Source organism: Myotis yumanensis, unplaced genomic scaffold (genome assembly GCF_028538775.1).
Source record: "Myotis yumanensis isolate MYYU_CA2020_CCGP unplaced genomic scaffold, mMyoYum1.0.hap1 SCAF_8, whole genome shotgun sequence".
NCBI classification, from domain to species: Eukaryota; Metazoa; Chordata; class Mammalia; order Chiroptera; family Vespertilionidae; genus Myotis; species Myotis yumanensis.
The window spans coordinates 29,480,060-29,489,802 of NW_027223759.1; the positions used below are offsets into that span (position 1 = coordinate 29,480,060).

Sequence of the window (9,743 nt, forward strand, 5' to 3'; positions counted from 1 at the left end):
CAAAAAGTATTCTGAGCCACCCACTATGCTAGCAATGCCTTCGTTGTGCAAATCTGTCATTGGCCCAGCTGCTTGCTTTGCAGACCTCTTATCAAGTGCCACTAGGCAAGCAAGGGTGGGCATCTCATGTTGGCTCTTAACCTATAGAATCTGCTACTCCAAATTTTAATCATACAGGGCCTACAAAATAAATTTTAAACCTTGGATTGGTATCAAAGCCCTCGGTCTATCCTTAGTCTTCTAAACCAGCCATCACTCCACCCAAACCAATCTGTTCATTGTTCCCTGAACATACTGGGTATGGTCCCATCTTGGCTCCCATGGCTTTCTGCTGCCTGGAATCTGAACCTCACCTCTTCCCTCCCCAACTCACCCTTGACCCTGCTTTGCTCTGGTTTTCATTCTTGAAGGGTCAATGCTAGTCACACTTTCTCCAAGAAGCTTTCTCTCACTGCCTCAGTGATCCCTCTATTTCTAAACAACCCTCCCATAGCACACTTAGCTTCCTCATGCTTTTGGTAAATGAGTAATAATAGATATGATGTTTTTGGTTATAATCTAATTACATTGTATTCTGCATCTTCACTAGATAGGAGCTTCTGTATGGCAGCAAGGGTGTACCTTTAAAAATATATTTTTATGATTTCAGAGAGGAAGGGAGAGAGAAAGAGAGAGATAGAAACATCAATGATGAGAGAGAATTATTGATCGGCTGCCTCCTGGATGACCCCCTGGGTATTGTGCTCGAAACCCGGGCACATGCCCTGACCAGCAATCAAATCATGGCCACCTTGTACCTAGGTCGATGCTCAACCACTGAGCCACACTGGCCAGGAAGCGTTTTCCCACTTTTAACCTTACCATTGAGGATTATATGTTGTGTGTTTCATGGCTCAATGAAGATTGGTTGAGTGAAATAAAATGATGAACAAGGTGCCACATTGATTAGTGTGTTTAACATATTGGAAAACCAGAGAAAGTATTTCTTGCTTGATCTCAATAAATAGTTCCTTGAAAGCACTTCAGATCAGGAGGGAGAGAGGTTGGTAGTTTCATCTTTATTATAGCTGCAGCTGCAGTAATTCATGGGGGAAGGAACAGCCTTTAGAATTTTATTCTAAAGGAAGCACAATGACAGTCACTCATGCTCAGTGTAGGGTTTCAAGTCTTAGAACACAGATAGGCCAAGCCCAGCTCATTGCTATCAGGGAGGTGTTGCCAAATAAAGTGGACAGGTGTGTGTGGGGCAGGGCGGGGGGCAGGGGGAGGTGCAGATGAGCCCCACCAGGTGCAGGGAAGTCATTTCAAGCAAGAATCCAGCTGGGATGCTATTGCTGATGACAGATTCTGGGCAGAATGGTGTGTGGAGAGCAAGACTGAATAATGAGGAATATAGTCCATCAACTGAGCCAGTCCTGCAACACTGAGCCCAGGAGTGGGCGTTGTTGGGAGACCCAAGGAGACAAGGAGGCCTCCACCATTGTAGAGCCTGCTAGCTGTGACCACCCTAAGTTGGGGCTTAGACGCTAGGTTTCAGGTCCTGACAGGGGGCCTGGCAGAATGAGGTAGACACTGTCCTAGAGAGCTTAGGGTTCTATTTATGGCTCCAGCATGGGAATAAGATACTATATCTGGGGTAGGGGTGGAGGCAATCTTGTGCTCAAGAGTAAGGTAAAAACCCAGATACTCCAGGTCCAAGTTTAGAGTTGGCCTCTGAGGATGTGAGTGAGGATGACTGTAGATATAAAGAGAAAGGATGTGGAGCTTGATGATGCTGTATGGCTGTGATGTAAGGACCAGAGAAGTGTGGTGATTTCAATGTCCAGTCACATTTCTTGTTAGCAGTTGATCTAGGCTTAGAGCTCAGTTCATGTGATGCCCCCAGTCCAATGGTAGAGTGCTTATTTCAGCTTACCAAGGTTTTCAGTGGGGTCCTCTGTTTCCATGGTGGTGCCCTGAGGCCAGTTACAGGGGTGTACTCTGGGAGTGAGCGATTAGAAGGAGGCATTCAATGTGCACAGATTGCACTTTTCTGTTTATTATTGAGGGATTCTTATGTAAGATTTAAAAAATATATTTTTATTGATTTCAGAGAGGAAGGGAGAGGGAAAGAGTGATAGGAACATTAATGATGAGAGAGAATCCTTGACTGGCTGCCTCCTGAACCCACACTGGGGTTTGAGCCCGAAACCTGGAATGTGCCCTGACTGGGAATCGAACCCTGACCTCATAGTTCATAGGTCTAAGCTCAACCACTGAGCCACGCTGGCCAGACTTGTGTAAGATTTTGATTGAAAAATCCACAGCTAAAAAAAGTTTGATAGTGAGTTTGACAATGACAGTTACAATTTGTATCCCTCTCTGAAGAGTTGGAGGGTAGAGAAAAATAGATGCCTGGAGCTCAACAGCATGACAATGTAAAAAAAAAAAAATCCATCAGCATAGGAAAAATTCTCCACAAAGGGTGACAATACAATAGGCAGAAAAAATAGTGTGCCTTCACCAAGGCATCCTGTAAGGAGCTATGACATTTTAGATTCTCAGGAAGTTGCAATAGTTGTGTCTCCATTGTGATATGACCTTTAGAAAATCAATAAAATTTATTGTACCTTTTCAGGGTCCATTTTATATACTTTGAACTCTAGAGGCCAGAATAAAACCATCTGAGCTAGTTCAAGTAATATATGGGTGTGTTATATCTTTAGAACCCAAGGACAGAAAATGCAGAGCATCTCAGTGGAATCAGAAATCAAGATCCTTCTCTTTGTTGTGCAAGGGCTTTTATGGCCTCTAAGGGGCTGCATGTTCCCTTGTCTCAGCTTCTCTCCTATCTCTCCCTTTCTCTTTCTTCTACTCATCTATACTCCATAATGACTGGCAGGTCACTTATATGACATTACATTTGGATTATATTCTCTATGTGAAAATCCTTGGGTCAAATTTTTCAGAGACAGACATTAACTCAGCACAGTTTACGGAATGATTTTCTATAAGTGATATCTCTACTTAAGGTCCAATTAAGTTGATGGAGGAAGATATGATGTTGTAGGTCATGAGGAAGCAGGCAGCAAGGCTATGGTAGGCTCCTAACCTTGGATGGAGTGCAGGTGGGGAAGCAACAGATGATTTCTCTACAACAGACTGCCACAGAGACAACAAAGATACTGTACTTTGGGAGGTTCCCCAGGCTGCCACAAAGTGTACCATTCATTGTTGTGCATGCTTGAGAAGATTTTAGAGGCTACCAGGCTACCACACAGCTCTTACCATTTTAGTAGTCATAGTCCATCAGCAATCCTGAGATACCAGCATTTCCTTAGACGGTCAGTCTTCCAGCTTCTTCACAATAGAAACAATATTCTTACAAATGGGGTCTAGTTGTCTAGTCAAATGACATTAGCCAAAGAAGACCTCAGGGGATGTATTCATTTGGCTTTACATTAGACATAAACTTCCTTGTAGTGGTTGAGAGAATGGGCTCTGTAGTTCTACCAAATGCAGATCCTGGCCCTACTGGGCAATAATCACACAGCCTAGAGCAGGTTAGTTAGCCTCTCCAAGTCCCCAGTTGCCGTTTGTGAAAACTACATGGTGGAAAAGAAAACATCCTCCAGGGTTTGTGAGGAATATGCCCTGGGAACAATTTTGATCCCTAGAAATTACTCAGTAAATATTCCCCAGGATTGTAATCATTATTGTTAATCTCCCTTTCATGTCTTATAGACCCAAATGAATTCAAGTCTCCACATCAATGACCTTCTCTGTCTTCTTCACAGCTCTTGTCCTCACTTCTTCCCCAGATCTTTGCAAGTACAAAGTGTTAACAAGGACTTGTTAATCAATTCACTTCAGCAGTGTTGTGCTTTATGCTTTGAACTTAAATCATTCTTACAATCAAAGATGGGAAAGAGGATGCATAAGGAGTAGAACCTTGACCTGATTTTGTGTAATTTGATGAGTATAGAGAGCATGTCTTTCAAATCCTCCTGTTAGATGATTTGAATGTATGCCTCTCTCCTGAAATAAAGAGAAGGCCCCTGATGATTTCTCCAGTTTATTGGTCCATGTCAATAAGATCTAAGATTGTCATCCTCTATACTGAAAAACATGCAATCTGTCCCTTGAGACTGTGCACAAGATCAGAGACTGGAAAACCACAGGAGATGCTTTGAGCTAGATTCACTCTTGTTCTTCTCTCTTGCAGGAGCCAAGTTGCCCTGATGATCATGAACTTGTCTTCTGAGCACTGCAACATCTCAGATTGGCTGAGGCTCGAAGCAACAGTGAAGGCCTCTGTGTACGTGGTCACTTTCTCTTTTGCCACATTCATCACGATCATCATCATCGCAATAGTGTCACAGAATTCAAAACTTAGGAAAGAGGTCCGATACATCTTCCTTTGCCACCATCTGCTGTGCATCTCATCCTACTGTGGCCTGGGAATGGTTTTCCAAGGGATGCGGGCCCTGGTGGCCAACAGCCCCGTGCTGATGTGCTGGTTGGTGTTTGGGGCCCAGATAAGTTTTGGAGAAGGGATCCTCTTTACTCTAGCCTTGATGGCTGTCAACACTTACCTGGTCATTTGTTGGCCATTGAAATCTCTGTCCTTTGTAGATTCAGTTAAGTATAGAATCCTGGCTGGGATTTGGATAGTGATTATACTCAAGAATGTTTGTTTATTCATCATAGAGGGCACCAACTCCACTTCGGTTGCTGTTTTAAAGTTAGAGCCCCTTTGCCCCGTGATTTTTAATGGTACTCCTGCCAGAGCCATTGGCATGATTTTCTTTCTCCTTCCTCTAGCTATAATTCTTATAAGTTACTCTCTAATATATCAAGAAGGCAAACGTGCTGGCCATTTTAATAGGTCAAATATCAAAGCAAGGAAAACAGTCCTAATTCATTTTTTGCAGATCGCCTTACATGTAGTACCAACCCTGATAATTATAGGTTTGGGAAAGATGTGTGGGGTGTTTTTCTTTGCTTTAAATCTGGTGCTTTTTGGAGTCTTTTCATTTGCCCAGTGTTTTAACCCTCTGATCTATGGGCTCTGGAATACTGAGCTGCAAAGCAGATTATGTCATTGGATATGTTGTCAACTGCGGTATAGTAGTCACACAACGAACAGCAGAGGGCAAGTTTAAACAAAAACTCAGCCATTTTGGGTCATTAACCCTAGTCCTAGTGGACCATCAGCTAGGGTGAAGGACTTGCTTTTTACTCAACCTAACATTGGTGCATTGACTTGATATTGAAAATAATATTAGTAAGTCATAGCTTCATCTGACTTACAAACTTTGCTGCTGCATACACTGATCTGTCCTCAGAGAAATCGTTTTTATGTCTTTAATTTTAAACCCAGATCAACATTTTAGCAGCATGCCTTCTTGCATTGCAGTAGTTGAGCAACTTTTGAGAATGCTCCTGTTTTTAGAGACTGAGAAATAGTCCATAGTTGATATGAAGGGAAGAAGTTTGGCTGTTCCCCTTACGGTAATTAGGGATAAGTTATAATAGAGCAGCAACAAAATAACAGTGACTTTAAAAAGTTAGAGGTTATTATTTTTTCTTATGTAAAAGAAATCTGGAGGTACACAATCCACACCTATGTGGCAAATTGTTCTCAGGGCATATTCTCTTTTCCTTTGACATGATCTGCATATTACCTCATGACCCCAGATGGCTGTCAGTGCTATCATCACACTCTCACTCCAACCAACAGGAAAGAGCAAGGGGCAAAGAAGAGTCAGTACTCTCATTCTGAAGACACTTTCTAGGAGTTACAGAAAACATTTTTTCTTACATTATACTGGCCAAAATTTAGTCATATGGCTATGGGAAAGTCATATGGCTTTAGGGGAGAGTGGGGAGAAATTTTAGCTTGTAGTAGTGCCTCCAACTACCCAGTTAAATAGGGTTCTTAATACTAAGAAAGAAAGGAAGAATTGATATCAGGAAGCAAAACTATCCCAGGAGTCATTTTCTCAATAAAATTAAGTATAAAGGAATACAATGGATGCATTATGATTGTCACAAAAATATATTCTGCCTTTCAACATGATATACAAATACAGTGTTAGCTGTTCAGGATTCCAGGAAACTTTGTGTCATGTCAACACCTCTCAAAGAGAATGGCATCAATAAAGAGAACACTGAACTGGTTTAAATAGAATTAACATGTTATTTAAATCTAAGAAAGTTTGAGGCAGCAGTATGGCATAAATTCTTTCAGATAAGTTTATATATGAAATTTCTTTACATGAGACATCCATCTGTGAATCAGTCAGGATTCATTTCTAGAAAAAGGAATTACCACTTTAGGTATTTAAACACAAAGGAGCTAATACAGGAATTAGATGCTCACAAAGTCACTGGAAGGGTTGGAGGCTTGGAAGTCAGGGCCACCATTGATTGATGTCAAGAGTCATCTACTGCAGCTGTGATCTGGAGGTCAAGCAGCTGCTTCCACCATGGCCCCTGCTGCCTCGTGCCACTCATAGCTCTGTGATTTTGTTTGCCAAAATAAACAGCAACAGGAAGACATTCCATCCTCCAATTCTTACTTGATTTCCTCTAATTGGTGGAACATACCTGACATCCAGACTCTAAGAGCTAAGTAGTCTGGGAAATGTAGTTACCCCAAAAGGAGTGTGACATGAAGATTGAATGAGGTCCATCATTACAATATTTAGCTTCATTTACAGGTAACAACAACCACAAACTATGATGACAACAAAGAAAATAGATACCATGTATTGGGCAATTATTATGCTCCTGTCACGATGTAAGCCATTTTATATACACTACTTAGAGGCCCAGTGCACGGATTGTGCATGGGTGGGGTCCCTTGGCCTGGCTGGCCTTTGGGGCTGATTGGAGCTGTCTCACCCAGTCCCTATTGGGGCAACCAAGGCCAGCAGGCCCTGAGGGGTGTGTGTGTGGTGGGGAGTGGGGGGTGGGGGGGGTGGGGAGGAGGGACTGCAGGATGTTAGCCGGCCAAGGCGTTGGGGTGATGGGGACCATGGGAGCCTGGCTGTGGGAGTGCACTGACCACCAGGGGGCAGCTCCTGCGTTGCGCATCTGCCCCCTGGTGGTCAGTGCATGTCATAGTGACTGGTTGACCAGTTCAATCATTTGGTCATAACGGTCGCTTAGGCTTTTATATATGTACTAGAGGCCCGGTGCACGAAATTCATGCACTGGGGGATAGGGTTCCCTCAACCAAGCCTGCCCCTCAGTCTGGGAGCCCTCAGTGGATGTCCTACTGATGGCCACAGTCTGGCAGCAGAGGCTCGGTGCAGCCGTCCCCATGTGTGTGTGTGTGTGTGTGTGTGTGTGTGTGTCTGCTGGGGGCCTGTCCCCAGCCCCGCCACATAGGCTCCGAGCAGTTGCCGGGTGTGTGTGCCCACTGGTGGTCTGCTCCCAACCACATTGGAAGCTCAGAGTAGGCGCTGTGTGTGTGTGTGTGTGTGTGTGCGTCTGCTGGAGGCCTACCACCAGCCACACCCTGAAGGCTTCAAGCAGGTGCCCCTCTCTGTTGATCACTCAGGCTCCTGGCCTCCACTGCATGTTGTACTCTCCCCTGAGCTGTGGCCAGGGTGGGGCGCCCTTCCCTACTGTGGGATCCCCAGGACTACCTAGGGAAAGGCACACAGGGGGGCTGGCTGCAGGCCGCCCTTTCCTGCTCCGTGATCACTGCTGCATCCCAGGGGCAGGTGCACACAGGGGCTGGCTACAGACCGCCCTTTCCTGCTTCGTGATTGCTGCTGCATCCCACGGGCAGTCGCACACAGGGGCTGGCTGCAGGCCGCCCTTTCCTGCTTCGTGATTGCTGCTGTGATCCCACGGGCAGGTGCACACAGGGGAATGCGGGTCCAGGGCAATCCGCCAGCCCCGGTCTGCCAGCGGGAGCGGTTTTGGGGTGATCACCTGCACTCACGGGTTGGGGGCGTGACTGCGGGCAGATGCCGCAGCCACCCCGCCAGCCCCGGTCTGCCCGAGGAAATGCGGGTCCCTGGCAACCCGCCAGCCCCAGTCTGCCAGCGGGAGAGGCTTGGGTGCAATCAGGCGGGTTGGGGCGTGAGTGCGGGCGATTGCAGCAGCCGCCTCCCTAGCCCTAGTCTGCTGGGGGAGCAGGTTGGGGGCCTCTGCCTCCCCAGCCTTTGTCTGCTGGCAGCAGGGGGTCTGGGGGGCGTGACTTCGGGCGGAAGCTGAAGCCGCCAGGCCAATCCCGGTCTGCTGGTGGGAGAGCCGGTTGGGGTCTTGGCCAGTAGGGGACAGCTGCGGTCATGCCTCGTCAGCCCTGGGTTGGGTCGCCCACCATCCAGGTCACAGATAGCAGGCCTGGATGGCGGAGGGGCGGGCAAGATGGCGCTGCCCCATCCTGCCGGTAATATGCAAATTAGCCGCCATCTTGGTTGGCGGTTAACCGCTATCTTTGCTGACAGCTAATTTGCATATTGCCCATGATTAGCCAATGGGAAGGGTAGCGGTCGTACGCCAATTACCATGTTTCTCTTTTATTAGTGTAGATATAGATGCCAAATCCTCATAACAATTTTATATGCAGATATTACTATTCCTGACTTAGAGATGAAAAATGCTGAGGCTTAGAAAAGCCTTGCAGGAGCTTAGAAAGCCAGGACCTTCCCTTTAAGACAGGACTTGACCCAGGGTGATCATTTCATCATTACTAAGAGCTGGACCAATTGCTGGGGAAATTTGAGCCTTGCTTCTTCACTTTGCTTTGGGTGCAGACACCTGGCTTGTGGAAAAGAGCCTTTTCTCACCTTTTGCTTTGACTATATTCTCCCATCCTTAGTACCCGACCCCCATTATTTTTATTTATTTATTTATTTATTTATTTTAAAAAGCTATTCTTTTAATTTTTATTTAATTTATTGGGGTGACATTGGTTAATAAAATTACATAAGTTTCACTTGTACAGTTCTCTAATATGTTATCTGTATATTGTATTGTGTTTTCACCACCCAAAGTCAGGTCTCCTTCTGTCACCATTTACCCCTCCCCCCTTTACTCTCTTCTGTATCCCCTCACCTCCCTTTCCCTCTGGTAATCAGCATACTGTTGTCTGTGTCTATGAGTTTTGTGTTGTTTTTTCTTTTGCTTAATTTCTTTACTTTTTTCACCCAGTCCCCCAACTCCCCTCCCCTCTGACAACTGTCAATCTGTTTTCTGTATCTATGAATCTGTTTCTATTTTGTTAATTAGATTCCACATATTAGTATAGTGAGATGACATGGTACTTGTCTTTCTCTGGCTGACTTATTTCACTTAACATCATGCTCTCCAGGTCCATCCATGCTGTCGCAAAAGTTAAGATTTCCTTCATTTTTACTGTCAAGTAGTAGTCTATTGTGTAAATGTACCACAGCTTTTTTTTATCCTCTCATTTACTGAAGGGCACTTGAGCTGCTTCCAAATCTTGGCTATTGTAAATAACACTGCAATGAAATAGTGGTGAAGACCCCTGTTGTATTTAGATTCTAGTGGCTTCTGTGTCATGTGTAGACTCCACTTTGACTTTAAGTTCTTGTCTTCTCTGTTCAGTCTAAGGCTTCCCTCTTCCTCCAACCCCAACTCTGAGAATTCAAAAAATCACCTTCTCTTTTCTAATGTGCAAGTCTTCTCCAGGGTGGGCACCAGGGCTTATTACCTTTGTCTCCCTGGTAGACATCAGGCACTTGACAAAAGATGAAAAGGACTCATTAGTCCATAAGACA

At 45.1% G+C, this 9,743-nt stretch overlaps 1 protein-coding gene across 5 annotated transcripts in view; it reads left to right on the plus strand.

Moving 5' to 3' along the window:
- The window catches only part of LOC139015083 (proteinase-activated receptor 1-like), a 37,180-nt gene extending 30,531 nt beyond the window's left edge, over window positions 1-6,649 (plus strand). For all 5 annotated transcript variants that reach the window (XM_070422340.1, XM_070422342.1, XM_070422341.1 and 2 more), the window contains one exon: window positions 4,205-6,649. In XM_070422340.1, coding sequence (XP_070278441.1) covers window positions 4,205-5,144 — 940 coding nt within the window. In that variant the 3' untranslated portion in view covers window positions 5,145-6,649. The remainder of the gene's footprint in view (window positions 1-4,204) is intronic.
- Window positions 6,650-9,743: the final 3,094 nt, after the last annotated feature.